Raw genomic sequence first — 16475 nt, 5'->3', positions numbered from 1 at the left:
GATATTGACCTGAATTTTGGTGTGGTAGTAGCTGAGACTGACCCACTGAACATGTTCTGGATGCTAACAAGCTGTGCAATATATTTCTTTTAAAATTCTGCCATTAACTATTAGAGTCAACTCTGTCTGTCTGTTAGCAAAATATCTCATGAACCACCTGGCAGATTTTAACGTAACTTTCAGGAAATAACAATTTGATGTGCAACTACAGCTGATTAACGTTTGAAGCCAATCTCATTCAAGATGGCTGCCGCACCAAGTTCACCTTAGAAAACACAAAAATGGCTGTAATTCAGTCAGTTTTACAAATAATGAGCTAAAATCTGGTGTGGTAGTAGCTGAGAGTCATCCCCAACACATTCTCTAATAGCTACCGATTTCAGAGCTTTGCTTAAAACTTTAAGATTAACTGTTGGAGTCAAGCCCGTTTGTCTGTTAGCAAAATATCTCATAAATCACCCGACAGATTGGAATGTTGGAAGTAATCATCGGATGGACGTGTATGCCTGATTAATTCTTGGAGTCAAGATGGCTGCCACAGCCCTCAGTTCAGAGCTCAGGCGGCACGAGCGGCGGCAGGCGATATGCATTTCTTCAAGTAATTACACGCCTTTAATTATTTACACGGGTTTCGTAAACAAAAAAACTGTGTGAATAATAACAATAATGCGTTTACTGGAATTCCTCCCCGCAGAGTCTTTTAATGCAGGAAAGCGTCGGTAGGCCTCCTCCTCGCTCGGTATCGGCCCCAGTAGACGCTCAATCTGCTGGAGTGTATCATTGTTTACTTGAAGCTCCTCTCTAGCAGCGGGGGTTTCGACGAGCAGCACTTTTTTCAGCACTCTCGGACCCTGCCAGTGGGCGTCTGCCATGTGGCGACGAGTCGGCCGTTGTGGAATTGTTAGGCGAGCAGATGCAACATGAATATGGCCGGCCTCATTACGGAGACTGAAGTGCATTCTGGGGGACGGCGTGTGCGGAGTGACGCCGGACCACTGTCTTCTTTACGAGGCGCTCGTTTGGGCCGCCTAAAGGCTCCGCGCGGTCTCAGAGCTCATTCGGGCTATTCCCAGGAATACCGGGATCACTCAGGATAAATAACGCTGATGAATAAAGCACACGTGTAATTATTCCGACGCAAACGTGCGCGCCTTTGAAACGCTGTGCTCGTTTTGAGCACTAAAACAGACAGTTTTCTCGATGCAGCTGCTTGCAGATTAGATTAACCGTTTATATTTCAATAAATCGGAGTCAGATTTGGAGGCCGTCAGTTTCCAGTCTTACTCGTGTGTGAATGCTGAGTCAGCACTCACACTGTTTGCTGTCCTGTTTTTATTGTTTTTGGCTGTAATTACTGCAGCAGTTTCAGCTGTTCGGGTATCAAAACCTTCAGCTTGTTCAGGACATTACAGCTATGACTTGTAACTGTTTCAGTTTGTGAAATATTTATCTTTATTTACAGTTTTTTCTTCCATAGGACTGCACTGAAATGGCTTCAAATCCTTAAAAAATGTTCTTCTCTTCAGCATACTTGCTCTTTTTATGTCTCCTTACGTCTCCTCGTCTCCTTATGCTTCCCTTTTATTCTTTTTCATCATTGTAGTTTTCCTTTTTTTCGTTTTAGTCTCCCCATTTGTCTGTTTAATTGTCTTTTTATGCGTCCTTTTTCTTATTTTATGTCTCGCGTTTGTCTTTTTATGTCTCCTTTTGCGTCTTTTTTGTCTGCTCATCTGCTCGTTTTGTCTTTTTATGAGTCCCTTTTGATTTCTGTTGTCTCCTTAAGAGCCCTTTTTGTCTTCTTATGCACCATTTTTGTCTTTTTCTGCATCTTTCTTTTGTCTTTTTATGTCTCCTCATGCTTCAGTTTTATCTTTTTTTATCTCCTTATGCTTCGTTCTTCGTTTCTTAAGTCTCTTCAGTCACTTCAGTCACCATTTTTGTCTTTTTTATATCTTTTTATTCTTCTTTTTTGTCCTTATGCTTTTTTCCGTCTATCTGCTCTTTCTGCCTGTCCTTTTGCTCCGTGTGTTTTCTTTAAATGTTTTAACTAACATCACAGGTTGAGTTATTATATAACTCACTATCACCTTTTTGTTTTAAACTAATTTCATTCAGCAGACTCATTCAACACTCAGCATTTAAAGAAAATGCAAATTTCACTTGGATTTAATACTGGCTCAGACCTAAAAGATCTCTTCTTATTGCAACAGCTTTATTTATTTATTTATTTATTTTTTACTTCTGTAATTTCCTGCAAAGTGAGAAATATGATACATATCTTCCTGCTATCCTGGATCATCTTGCCAGTTCGTCCTGCAGCTATATGGAAATGATTGCATTTAAAATCATCTATTTTTGTTCTCACTCCAGCAAAGACGCAATCAATAATTCAGATGTGCAGCTTGTGAAATTTTAGTGTCAGATCCTGCTGCTTTGGGACGGGCTGCTGGAAAAACTAAATTATATCTCCGCTCCCCACAGATTTAGAAAGCTCTCCGATGCTCCATCTTGGGAGTGTTCATGGATTATTCCAGATTACCTCTGCTTCCATCACTGCAGCGGCGCAATGTTCAAACCAATAAATACTTTTTCAGCTTCCATTTTGCCAAAATAGCTTGAGGTGAAATCAATACACATGCTAATATTTGGATGCTTTAGGGCTTTTTTATGATATATACCAAAAGTACTGGGATTTTATGTGATAGAACTGGTTGGTTTCAAGTTTTACTTTTTTTTTTCTTACAAATAAAAACTTTGAAAAGTGTTTGTACTCATCTCCTTGTGTCAGTACTTTGTACAACCACCTCTTGGCTTTGGCCTTGAGATTTTTGCCCGTTCTTCTTTGCAAAACAGCGTCTGTGTACAGCACTTTGCAAGTCTTGCCACAGACTCTCAGTTGGATTTAGGTCTGGACTTTGACCGGGTCATGAATAAGCTTTGAACCGACCCGTCCTGTTGCAGCTCTGGTTTCGGGTCGTTGTCCTGCTGGAAGGTGAATCAAGTCTTGTTTTAGCCTCTGACAGGTTTTTTCCCCAAATCTTTAACTCCATCCATCTTCCCGTTAACTCTGACCAGCTTCCCTGCTGATGAAAAGCATCCCCACAGCATGACGCTGCCCCCACCATGTTTCACAGTGAAGGGGGGGTGCGTTCAGGGTGATGTGCTGAGTTAGTTTTCTGCCACACAGTTTTTACATTCAGGCCAAAAGAGTTCAGTTTTGGAGCTTCTTCCTTGTGTTTGCCGTGTTTCCGACATGATTTGTGTCAAACTGCAAACAGAACGTCTTTCACTTCCTGTCAACATCGGCTTTCTTTCGGCCGCTCTTACGTAAAGACCAGATTTGTGGAGAGCACGGCTAATAGCCGTCCTTTTGACAGATTCTGAGCTTTGGATCTCTGCAGCTCCTTCAGAGTCGCCGCGGGACGTCTTTGCTGCTTCTTGGATTAATTCTCTCCTCCTCAGTTTCGGTGGATGGCCACGCCCTGGTGGGTTTGCAGCAGAGCCAAACTCCTTCCAGTTTAGGATGACTGACTGACCAGAGCTCCCGAACATGTTCAAAGCTTGGGCTGTTGTTTGTGGTTTGGTTTTTGCCGTGTTCCTCGGTCTTCACGATGCTGTTGGATCACTAATTTTCTGTAACAAACGTCTGAGTCCGTCACAGAACAGCTGGATTAATCCTGAGATAAAATTACACACAGGTGGACTCTATTTACTCACAGCACTCCACACTTTTCAGTTTTATTTATTGAAATGTTGTAAACCATATATTATTTTCCTCTCATTTCACATGTCTGGGCTGCTTTGTGTTTGTTTATTATATGAAGCCTCAGTAAAAATACTTTGAGGTTTGTGGAAAAGCTCGAGAGGTGTGAATACTTTTCCAAGGCACTGTAGCTGGGACACTTTCAGTACCTCGGTACGAGTACAGGGCCTGACTTCGGCGCTCAGATACAAATACGATCCGTTCTGATTGAAGCTCTTTTGGTTTGACTTTTTGCACTTTAAGTGTCCGGTTTAAAACGTTCGCTCTACGTTAAAGCCCGTGACACGGCGACGTGTCCCCAGGAGACGAGACCTCGCACTGTCGGAGGGGTCTCCGCCACGAGGCCGGCTCGGACTCGGACACAGAGCTGTGAACTCTGATTACTGTAGCAGCCGGTGACGTCTTGACAAATGGGAGCTGAAGTTGATCCCTTCCCATCACGCTCAGCACTTCAGTGCTCAGGGGGAAAAAAAAGAGACAAACCTGACTTTTTAAAGACAAGCTACCTTTTTACTGCAAGACTGCATTCCCCGCTCATGTTGCGTCCTGTTTGCTGTATTGATTTTCTGCTAACAAAATAGAAAAGTCTGTGTTTTTTTTTTTTTTTTTCCCCTTTTTTACTCCAACCATAATTGCAGTTTCAGGGTTTGGGATTTATCTATTGCTTTTTCATCGCTAGTAGAGCAGTTTCAGCCCACCCTGGGAGTCAGTATATTTGCCTGACGCTGACTTTGAAGTGACAGGAAGCTGTGCTTACAGTACATCTGCACATCAAAGTTTTGGAAAAACGCCTCATTTCTGAACACTTGTCAGACAGAGCAGGAGTGAATGTTTTAGTCTGTCGGGCTGTCAGAGGCAGCGGGCTCGAGGTTTGAAGACAGACAGCTCAGCAGCCGAAGATTTCACCGCGCCTGCTCTGCTTAGCGGCTCTCATCCCTCGCGATTTCCTCCTTTTAGAATTCCAATTTATCCCCGGCCTTGAAGTCGGGAGAGGTGGAGGATGGAGAAGTTTGAGAGGGAATGGGATCTCTGTGAAGTACGGGGACGGCATTTTTTTTTTTTCCAACTGTGACATCAAATGCTTTATGCTAATTCAGATGAAGGTGTGGCTCCCGGGCAAGTTTCATGTAGAAAATCCTAATTCTCAAGCTGCATGGCTGTTAGGTTAACTTTAAACATTATGGTGTTTTATCTGTTGAAGAAATAGTTAACTTCAGGAAGATTATTGTTGCCCACCGCCCAAAGGCGGACAATGATGTAATTGTCTATGTGTGTGTGCTCATCTGTTTGTCTGTCAGCGTCAAAGGTAACGGGGTAATATGTCTGTTTTAAATAATACCCTCAAAGATATACTTACTGAGTTGTTTTGGGGTAATTCCGGTGTTCCAGTGTGTTGGATTTTAGCTAAAGTTAAATCTTACTTTTGTTTCAAGGACTTTAAAGGACTGATCCAGGCCTTTATTACTGCTCGTTTGGATTATTGCAATTCTTTATATAGTCGCATGGATAAATCACAGATGCAGCGACACGGCTTCGTACAGGAACCAGGAAGCTTGACCATATATGGCCTACACTGGCCTCTTTACATTGGCTACCTGTCTTTTATCGTACAGATTTTAAGATTCTTTTATTAACTTATAAAGCCTTAAATGGGTTGCCCCCCCCCCGCCATATCTTCGGGACCTTTTAAAATATCAGTCTGTGCAGAGAACCCTGCGTTCAAATAATCAGCCACTATTGACAGTTCCGCGGACCCGTCTCAAGAAAAAAGGTGATCAAGATTTTTCTGTGGTAGCTCCGATTTTATGGAATAATATATGTTTCCAGATCAGATCTGCCGACAGCCTGGATCATTTTAAATTGATTTAAAAACTCACTTTTATTCCTTGGCATTTAATTGAAGTGGTATTTTTTTACCTTGTTTTATTCTAAATTCTGTTCTTGTTGTTCTTGTAAAGCACTTTGGTGCAGTTTTAAACCTGTTTTTAAAGCGCTACATAAATAAACCTGACTTGACTTCCACCCCTGTCTGTGTGCAGGTAGAGCCTCTCTGCACGGGAAGGCCTCCCTGCAGATTGACCCGGTACGCTCTGAGGACCAGGGCTGGTACGAGTGCAGGGTCCTGATGCTGGAGCAGCAGTACGACACCTTCCACAACGGCAGCTGGGTGCACCTCACAGTCAACGGTGAGTCACCACACCAGGAACATGTGTGTGTGTGTGAGTGTGAATGAATCAGGAGACACTTAATCCGAAGCTTTAGCTCCATATAGAAAAATCTTTCGCTGTTAGAGGACATTTCATACACAGACTTGAACCGTTTTTAAAGTCAACTCTTGTAATATCTCTGGTTTTAGTTAATGTGGTTACAAAATTAGAATTGTCGCCGCTTTTTTTTTTTCATTGTATCTGTAACATATCCTCACTATAAACACATGCAGCACCTTTAAGTCCTCGAACAAAACTCTATCCTCGCATGAAGCGGGGATTAAAAACCCTAAAAGACGACTGCCTCGGCGTCTGCGGTGAAATGTGGAAACTTATCTTTCCTTACAATTTATGTGCATAAATTAGGCATTTGAACTTATTTTTATCATTAGCCGCCACGAAAGCTGCCATGTAATTGCCCGTGTGTGTTTGTTTGCACGTCTGTTGGCAAAATATCTCATGAACCACTGGATGAATTTTAATGAAAGCATTTACTGGATGAACATCTACGACTGATTATAAACAGGAGTCAACCTGGTTCAAGATGGCTGCCTAACAAACACAAAAATGGCTCAGTCAGTTCTGCAGACAATGAGCTGTAATTTGGTGTGGTAGTAGCTGATAGTCATCATCCACACACATTCTAAAACCTTTAGTTTTAAAGTCTGGCATGCAAGGCATTGTATCTGTAACTTGTTAAACTTGTGATTTACAGTTTTCATCTTTTTTTTATTTTTTTAGGGAAATATTATGTACAGAATATTCCATGGATAGAATAAATATAGCGATAATAGGTTGCAGCCTATCACTTCCAGCTTGTGGTGATGACATTTATCGTTTCCTAACCTTTGAGTAAAGGCGCCCATCACCGGTGCAGCCCTCCCCTTATTTAAACACCTCGGGTAAAACGGAGCGAGCGGCTGGTTAGAGTAGGATTGATCGTGGCTCGTTTCAGGCCGGTTCCGGCAGGGATCGTCTCTGATAGTCTCTGAGAGCTATCAAACTGATGACCAGGCGGAAAAAAAAATCTGCACCTTTGCATTTCCCAGGAATGCCCCAGTGGCTCAGGGAATCCAGGGCGAAGCGCCTCCTCACAGTGTTGCAGCGCGCCGCGGACGCCGAGGCAGTCGTCTTTCAGGGTTTTTGATCCCCGCTTCAGGCGAGGAAAGAGTTTTGTTCGAGGACTTAAGGTGCTGCATGTGTTCATAGTGAGGACATGTTACAGATCAAAAAAAAAAAAAAAAGCAGCAACAATTCAAATTTTGCTGCATTCACCTACGATTTTTAGTTATGTGTGTGTTTGTTTCTACAGTTAGCAACATATCTCATAAATCAGTGAATAAATTCAATGAAACTAATCTACAACTGACTAACGTTTGGACTCAATCCTATTCAAGATGGCCGCTATAACCAACCGCTCTTAAAAAATAAAAAAAATGGCTATAACTCAGCCGCTTTTACGGCGATTTGGTTTAAATTTGTTTTGGTAGTAGCTGAGCATTGTCCCCAAACACATCATTTGAGTGCAACATCTCTGCTTAAAACTTTGCCTCGAACTGTTGGAGTCGTTCCTGTTTTGTCTGTTAGCAAAATATTTAATGAACCACTGAATGGATTTCACCGAAACTCTTGGCCGTACATCTACAACTGATGAACTTTCGAAGTCAGCTGAAATAAAGATGGCCGCCACAGCTAATTTACTTTTGCCTACACAAAAAGGATTAGAACTGTGTGAAATTAACAGATATTGAGCTGAAATTTGGTGTGGTAGTAGCTGACGATCGTTCAAAACTCGTGCCCTGAGGGTCTGAAACTCTGGCATGAAAGGCGGCGGGCGATATGCATTCCTTCAAGGAATGCTTTTTTTTTTTCAAAGTAAATAGTTGACATGAGCGATAGAAAGAGAAATGTTCTGAGTAGAGGTGTTCATTTCACTTGTGAAGCTGCTGTTAAAAAGATTTGGGGCGCAAACTTCTGTCGCTCTGGTGTATATTTTGGGTCTGTGAATTTATGGGTGCCGCGTGAAACTCATGCATATTTGATTCACGTGTTTCACAGCGACTGTGATTTTTTTTTTATCCCATCCCCCCCCGACTTGAATAATGATCACGATGCCCAGTGTGTAAAGAACCGTTTACAGAGTCCGCAGCACAGCATAATCACTTTGAAGTAAAAATGCTGATCTGTGGAAACGGCGGCTGTCAAAGCAGAACCTAATGTTTTCCGTGAGTTTGTGTGTCAGCGTGGATTAGCACGTTGGCTACGACAAATGACTTTACAAGAGTCTGTATGTAACTAAAAGAAGATATCTGCTTGCTGGTTAAGGCGAAGAGGCCACTGAGTGCAAACCTGCAGGCGTTTGTACGAAGGTTTCGTTGTGTTGGCATACTGCAGCTCTATAACTGCCTCATTAATATTCCATCTTAACTGCTCCCCTTATCCCATATCTGTTGGGCTTCTTCACAGACACCGAGCAGCAGAACTAGTATCATCCGTTAAAGGGATAGTTCAAAAGTTTTGAACTGTGGCTCTGTGTGGAAATAATATGAGCAGTTAGTATCTTACCTGATGTAGATAGCTCCGTTTAGAGAAATAGTTCATGATTAGCGTTTGGCTATTTTGAAGCTAAAACCAAACTAATTGCTTCCATCTTTAAGTCCAATCTGAAACATTTCATGACAGCATATGCTAACATTACTGTCTAAACCAGGGGTGTCAAACCCACTGATGCAAGGGGGCCAAAATTAAAAATTTAGTCCTAGCCGAGGGCCGATCACGATCAATATTTATTAAAAGTTACATAAATTAACCTTGGTTTTAGATGCATTATGTCAAATCATTCATATAGAAATATCAATGACCTTTTCACAGTTACAGATTATACAGAATTTAGAGCAAACATACTTTAATGAACACAGACAAATAGATCAAACTTCAAAAAGCTCATCATTAGCTGTCATTTCTTACGCCTCACTCAGCTTTTAAAGTTTTTAACATTAAAACAGATTTTTTTTTAAAAAGCCATCAACAAAAACCTGATCATACAGAAATTAAAACTATATATTGTTGGCTTCTAAGTCACTGTCGAGAGAAAACTTCACTATTTAGGCTCAGTTTTTTTTAAGCTAAATTAGAATCAGAGACCTGATGAAATCTAAACGTTATCTTGGGGGCCAGATGAAATGTTACAGAGGGCCGGATCTGGCCCGCGGGCCTTGAGTTTGACACGTGTGGTCTAAACCTTTAAAGAGGCAGTCTGGTGATTTTTGAAACAATGTTTTGTCAAATAGTTTCCAAGTGTTAGGACCTTCAGAGCAGTGAATGAAACTGTGAAGACAAGAGCAGAAGTCTTCCTCCAGGCTAGGCTAATGGCTAAAACAACATACCGGTGTGATCGAATGCTACTTTAGCTAACATTAAACTTCTGAACGACACCATTTGTTTACTTGGTCGATGTTGTCTCAATCAAACAATGTCTGTTTCGACGCAGATGTTTTGTCTCCTGAGGTGGACAGCATGTCTTATCCATCCAAAGGTTTACTCAACCTCCGATGGACTCGTACTGCTTTACAAGACTGAAAATGTTATAGAAGGGTCCCTCATTTGGCTAGCCACTAGCTATTAGCTTTTTTTTACTTTTATTGTTTGTAAAAGTACCTTTCGCAGGTAAGATACTAACTGTTCATAAGGTTTCCACTGAACCTCACCTCAACGTCCGGCTTCCGACCTCTCCCTTTGGTATCAGATGTATTAGTCATGTTGAATTATTTTGACTTCCTGTTTTTGTTGTAAGTCCAAACATGAACTAGCAGGTGAGCATGTTCAGTTTACTAAACTGTTACATGAATAATTGATTATTTATTTATATATATATATATATATATATATATATATATATATATATATATATATATATATATATATATATGTATATATTATTAAAAAGCTGGTTCAGAGTGTCGACATCTAACAGAGGGGTTAAGACATTATAATCCTCTAAATGGGAGTCTTTGAAGGAAGCAGGTGTCCTTTTCTTCTGGCCTCTGCTCAGACACTAAGGACACTCATTTCCTTCGGCCGTTGGTATTTGCATACACTCTTCCTTTGAGTTCCTGTTTGTTGGACTGAACTTCCTGCCAAGCGGACAGGGAATTCATGCCCGCGTGGTGGCAGGTGTCAGATGGCGAGGCCTCCTGCCCAAGGAGGACACTGAGGCCAGTCTCTGCCGGTCTTCCCTCCTCCCTTTTCTGTTACTCATCCTATCTCCCTTGTTGTCTCGACTTCTAAAGCGTCAGTGAGTGTTAGAAATGATAATAGGTGAAGCAGACAAATGTAAAGCCTCTGGGTCTCTGTTGTAAGGACAGATTTCATGTCATCTGAACAACTGTCCTCGTGTCGCCTGCTGCCATGGAAGGTGGACGATCATGTAATTGCCTGTGTGTGTGTCAGTTTGTCTGTCTGTTAGCACAATATTTCATGACACAGTGGACAGAGTTTAATGAAACTCTCAAAGAAATCATTGGATGGAAATGTACAACTAATCAACTTGATTCAAGATGGCCCCATAACTAAACAGTGTTAGCAAACACAAAAAGGGCTATAAATCAGATAATTTTACAGATATTTAGATAAAACTTGGTGTGGTAGCAGTTGACAATCATCCCTTTACATACTTTGAAATATTTATTTAAATCTCTGGTAATCAAGGAATATGCATTACTTCAATAAATACTAGTTTTAGTTGGTAAATCTAAAAAAAACATCCATTTCACTCACACAATACAAATTTAGAATACATCTTTTTACCAATTTGTGGATGGACAAAACTCCTAAATGACAATTTGTTGTGATTTTTATGAATAAATATAAAGAACAACACTTTTTTCTGTCCAATAACGTCACATAGATTCAACCGATGTAGTGAAAATCATCTTGATGAACTTTATTACATCCCGAATAAAAAGATAGCATCTAGGAAAACCGTTGCTTTCTGTCCTCTAGTTTGAAATCTGCACAATCCTACACTTAAAGAAAACGTCTACATCGGTTGATGTTTAGCAGAAAGTAAAACTTTGAGTTTTTGGTTTATCAAGGAACTCAGCTTTACTGCATCTCTGCACTCGGTTCTGCAGAAGTCCAGATCTGAAGGGATCCAGTTGCCTTTCAGATACACCTGCTGGTGCATCCTCCTCCTCGAGTTTGCAAACAAAAAACGCGATGTAGTGTGACGCAGCAGCCGTTCTCTGTTCTTGTAGTTGCTCGCTATAAATCCTCCAGACGTTTTCCTGATCTCTTCACATTGTTTTCTAATAAGGATTTTGTGGCGTAAAGAGGCAGAAAGTTGTCCTTAAGTGCCTCTTTTTTTTAACAGTTTAAACTGAAACATTTAGGCCTTGTGATGTGAAATCAATGATAAAAAAAAAAATACTATGTTTATTCTTTTGCAACAATCTTCAAGAAGCAGAAACGAGTAAAGAAAAACCCCAAACTGTCCGGGGAATTTTAAAAAAAGGAGCTACAGAATCACTTTGAGCTTGGTGAGCAAATACCATGTGTTGTGCCGTGTGGTCCGCAGAGAAGAGCAGCGGGAGCGCGGCGTCTTCAAGCGTTTCTCTAATGCTTATAATTGATGAAGGGCTGCGGTAAGTAGGGCAAGAATTTACTGCACGGGTTGCTTTTTTTTGTCGCGCAATTCCCAGGTTTCCCCGCGCCGTGGTGACGCCGCCTCCTCTGTGATGAGCCGGAGCTGACGGTGTGAAACGAATCCCAGGCGGACCCGTGTACCTGCTGTCACCGGCGACGCCACGAGTATCCCCTACTTCCTGTCAGCTGATGCTCTCTCCCTTGAGGAAAATCTAAATTAGGCTGAAAAATTAGACAGCAGTTAAAGTGCTGCTGCTCAGGCCTTTTATTGGGACCCCATTACGTTTAAAAAGGCGTAGGCTTACTTGATAAAAAGAAAATGTGCAAATCTATAAATAATCCCGCATTTCATACAGACTGATGCATCATTTTACAGCAATGATTCATCACTAGATACAATTGTAGTTTAGTTTTAGTGTGTTTAAGTTTAAAGTGAGTAGTTTTCTTTTAAAAGATTGTCAGGTTCAGAAAGAGGACACAACAAAACATTTTCTCTAATGTTTACTTTCCTTCCCTAAATTACATATTAGAGAGAGGAAAGTTCCTGTCAGATCTTCTGTGCAGTCATCAGAAACATGATAGGATGCTGAATAAGAATCACTGCTTTTCAGTAAAAGGTAACCAGCAGGGATGTCCTGAGCTGATGGCAAGTATTGGACCGGAGTACCGATCAGCGCATTTGATCAGTATCAAAGTGGTTGTCACTCTCAGCTCCCGATCCGATACCTTCTGTGGTTTTCCTGCAGCCGTAATGGCATCCGAGGCCAAAGCTGCCGTACCAGTCACATGTGCTGATAGAGAGTTAAACAGAACAGAGCTGATTTATTAACCGGGGCCAGACATGAGCAAATAATTCAGTCCGTCCCACTTCTCTCTGCCGGATGTAAAAACTGAAGTGCTGAATTAACCAGCAGCTGATCTGAAGAGGCACTTCTAACACGGGAAAAAAAAAAAGAAATCTCTGGGGCGGCACAGAGGCGACGCAACTTTACCTTTTCAGTCCAAAGAGCTCCTTTACCTTACCTGTAAGCAGTGATAGCATCATTATAACTCACAGCACAGTGATGCAACAAGCATTTTAAAAGACAAAGAATGCTTCCAATAAAGCAAAATAAAGCAAGTACCAGATTGAGACTTGGTGTGGGCCGATAATTATTTTTGGTTGACTTGGATTGGACCGCGAACTAAAAAAAAAATCTTGATTGGGACATCCCTGATTTTAAGTCTAATGGGTTTGTTTTTAACAGCACACGTATTTGAAGGCTTGTTTTATATCTCTAAAGTTTTAAATTGAAACTACAGAGTGTGGCAGAGATTGAAAGGTGCCTCCTAAAGAGAACAAATGTGCTTGGTTGCATTAAATGTGTAACATCTCGTTTGTGAACAACACTGCACTCCATTGTGAATCAGTGAAGCCAATCCTAAAAACGAAGCACAAAGTTTCAGTGGCCTAACTGGGTCGGGTTTGCTCTCGACGTCCTGTGATGTGTTCCGATTAGTTTGCTATCCATCGACCCATCGGCTGCACGAGCAGCGCACACATGAATCAGTCGAGCATTTTATTAGAATCCCCATTAATCTACTGTATCATGTGATGTAACGAGTGCTGGGGAGTGAGAGGGCAGCATGGACAGACAGATGTCTAAATGTGCTAATTGGGCGATTTGTTTATTCCGTGCCAGGTGCTTGTGTGCAGGCTGAAGCGTGGCAGCACTCCCAGCGGCAAGCGCTGACCCATTTTTACCACGGCAGCCTTTTTTTGTCCCCCCCCCCGTCTGGCTGAGCACAGCGCCGCCATTTATACCCCGAAAATCATGCTGGAGGGAAGCTGCGGCTTGCAGGCCTAGAGGAGACGAGTAATGGCTTCATTGTGGCTCAGAAACATCAGCTGGAGGCGGAGAGATATCTGTTAGCACAGATCGACTCGACGCAGTCTATCTGTGCCCAGCACACACATTCGGACGTTGTTCGGTTGAAAAAAAAGGGACAAACTAAACAAACTGTGTCTATCCATACTCAATGCTCTGTGACTAACACTACAGCTGGGAAGGTACTAACTTGATAACTACATGACAGCAGTTCATAAATGACCAGACTATCCCTTTAAAATGTGTGTATTTAAGTCACAGTAAAGCTGAGGCTCCTGATACGTTATGCAGGTGTGTGGTTGTAAATATAGGATTAGTCTGGGTTGTGTCTCGAGTACGATGGTGCAGACTGTTTTAATGAAAACTCTTCCTTCCTGCCCACAGCCCCACCTTCATTTACATCGACGCCGCCGCAGTATGTGGAGGCGAAGGAAGGGGGAAGCACTCTGCTCAGCTGCTCTGCCCAGGGAAATCCGAAACCAATGATCAGCTGGCTGAGAGAGGGGGAGGAGCTTGCAACCAACGCAAAATATTCAGTAAGAAAATACGATGTGTGTGTGTGTGGGGGGGGGATAAATCAAAACGATTTATCGCTGTGCACAAAAATAGAGAAAGGCTTTGTGCACAGATGGTGCCATCTGCACAGAAAGTATGTTGTGGTCTGTATCTCATCCGGGCCAATATCAGTTCATTCTGTTGTTCTGGTGGAGAAGAATACATTTTTTTATTGGCTTTTTGTTTTCGTCTAAAACTTGACTTCAGTTGGAATCCAAAACCATCAGCAGTAATTCGTAGAAAACTTTTGGTTTTATCTCACAGGGCCTGCTAAGGAATTTTTATTTTATTTTATTTTTTTTGTCTCATGAGAAGTTGCAAAGATTTGTTTAAAATGACTCAAATCCGAGACCAGTGCAGGACGGTTGTTCCTGCAGGATCAGTTTCCACATTAATAAGAAGAGCTGCTGGCAGCGCGCCTCACATTTCTGAACCCTCTTTGTCGTCAGCGGAGGCCTGGTTTTAATGCCTGTGAAATAATAATAAATAAATAAATAAAAACGTCTGATGTCATGACAAGATATTTCTGGCGCAGCTTCACTGAGGTTTGAAAGCAGCAGAATGTCTCAGTTACACTCTGCAGCATCGATAAACGTCAGGTCTGTGTACTGCTGGTGCTTCAAATCAAAGATTTTTAACATCCGGATGACTCAGAAGGTACAAAATCCGGTGATGTGTAATGATGCATCTTAAATTAAAAAAAAAAGGTGCAAATTTCACTTTTTCTGGAGTGAAAAGTCGCTCACTCCGGCTTGAAGGCACCTAAATGTCGAAAAGCAAGGATGACTAAAGGAAATAATTCAACCACAGCAGCCTGCCGTCGAAGGAGAGAGGTGATCATGTGTTTACTTGTCTGTCTGTTAGTAAAATATGGCATACATCATGTCAACCAGAAGATGGATGTGAAAGAAACTCTCAGAAAATAATCATCGGATGTACCTCTACAACTGCTTAACCTTTAGAGCCAACCCGATTCAAGATGGCTGCCACAGCTAAGCAACTTTACCAAGTTCTCTGTCGCCACGGTGGGTTCCTGTACTTTGTAACACTGCCAGGGTGGATTTACGTCATCTGTAAAAATGAGAAGGAGAAAAAAAGTGATTTTCGTTGTGCTCCCTTTAAAGCCATCAGATCTAATTATAATACGAAGATTAAACTGAAGCAAATAAAGTTTGATCCAATCAGAGCAGAGCAGGGCGGGTCCGGGTGCAAGCAGTGCTGCCAACGTAAAGACTTTACCGTAATATTGAGCAAGTATCGGAGGCTTTTGAAGGCCGACATGGAAGCAGGTATGGTTCTTTCCAACAAGGACCCCTCGCAGGCGGCTCAGTCCTCCAGCTGCAGGCGGAGCAGGACAGCCCCCCCACCACATCCTGACCCTAAATGAATCGCTGCATGTGTGAAGCCGCCGCTCACTCCGTCACATCTTAACTATGGCATTAAAACAAAACGAAACATGGCAGCAGCACAGGTAAGTAACCATACGTAACGTGTCTTTGTTGGGACAGTGGACAGTGTTCAGCATATCCACCTCACACGTTGGAGGTCTAAATCCGATCCCTGGTCAGCCGGGGGGGCGGGGTGGTGGTCGTATGATTTAGTGTAGAAAAAGATTTTCAGTCAGAAGATTTATTTTTCCACTTTAATCCCTGAAAATGGCTGTAACTCTGTCAGGATTTGGGGTGCTGTTTTTCTTGTTTTCTTTTGTGTTTTAGACCCTCGGTTCATGTTCTGTCTCTGTATGTTCCGTTTCTTGTGTTCTGGTCATTATTCACTCCTCCCCAGTTTCTCATTTGGTCATCTGCCACGCCCATCTCCTCCTGCCTGCAATGATTATCACTCACCTGTGTCCACTTCTCTTGATTTCCCTGTTTGCCTAAAACCCGGTCACTCTCTCCACTTCTCCGCTGGATCATTGCTCTGTGATTATGGGCTGTTCCGTTCTGCCCATGTCTTGCTTGCCCTGTTCCTGCAGTAGTTCTTGGATTTAGTTTTTGTTTTGAGTTGCTGCCTCGTCAGCTCTTTGTTTGTCCTTTATTTTATTAAATTAGTATCTTTTGTATCACGAGTCTGCGCTCTGGGTTCACCTTTTTCTCCACCACTTGTCATGACAAACTCGGCTAATTTTACAGATACTGAGCTAGGATTTGGTTTGGTTGTAGCTAAAGTTCATTCTAACAGTTCACACATGATTTTACAATATCACATGAGCTCATGGATAACGCCATTTACAGGGTTAACAAACTGTCGTTTCTTCATTGATTTTAGTTTAAACTGTGGTATGAAAGGTGGCAGATTATATGCCTTCCTTCAAAGAATTCTAGGCCTTTAATTACAAAAAGAAGGACTATATCAAAGCAAATTGTCCCCCCCCCAAAATGCTTTTTTTTCCTATTTCTTGTTCCTGTTTTTGGGACTTATTTTAAAACCGCTTCTCTT

General features: G+C 41.9%; 1 protein-coding gene across 6 annotated transcripts in view; it reads left to right on the top strand.

Annotated features, from left to right (window-relative positions):
- The window catches only part of igsf9ba (immunoglobulin superfamily, member 9Ba), a 71452-nt gene that overhangs the window by 22261 nt on the left and 32716 nt on the right, over positions 1-16475 (top strand). For all 6 annotated transcript variants that reach the window (XR_001808877.3, XM_017428344.3, XM_017428343.3 and 3 more), the window contains exons 3-4: positions 5803-5949; positions 13866-14017. Coding sequence is in view for 5 of the 6 variants with exons in the window: in XM_017428344.3 (XP_017283833.1) it covers positions 5803-5949; positions 13866-14017 (299 nt within the window). In the remaining variant the exon portion in view is untranslated. The remainder of the gene's footprint in view (positions 1-5802; positions 5950-13865; positions 14018-16475) is intronic.

This window comes from Kryptolebias marmoratus, linkage group LG2 (genome assembly GCF_001649575.2).
Source record: "Kryptolebias marmoratus isolate JLee-2015 linkage group LG2, ASM164957v2, whole genome shotgun sequence".
NCBI classification, from domain to species: domain Eukaryota; kingdom Metazoa; phylum Chordata; class Actinopteri; order Cyprinodontiformes; family Rivulidae; genus Kryptolebias; species Kryptolebias marmoratus.
Note: the sequence above shows the minus strand (reverse complement) of the source record. Positions and strands in the feature narration are given on the sequence as shown.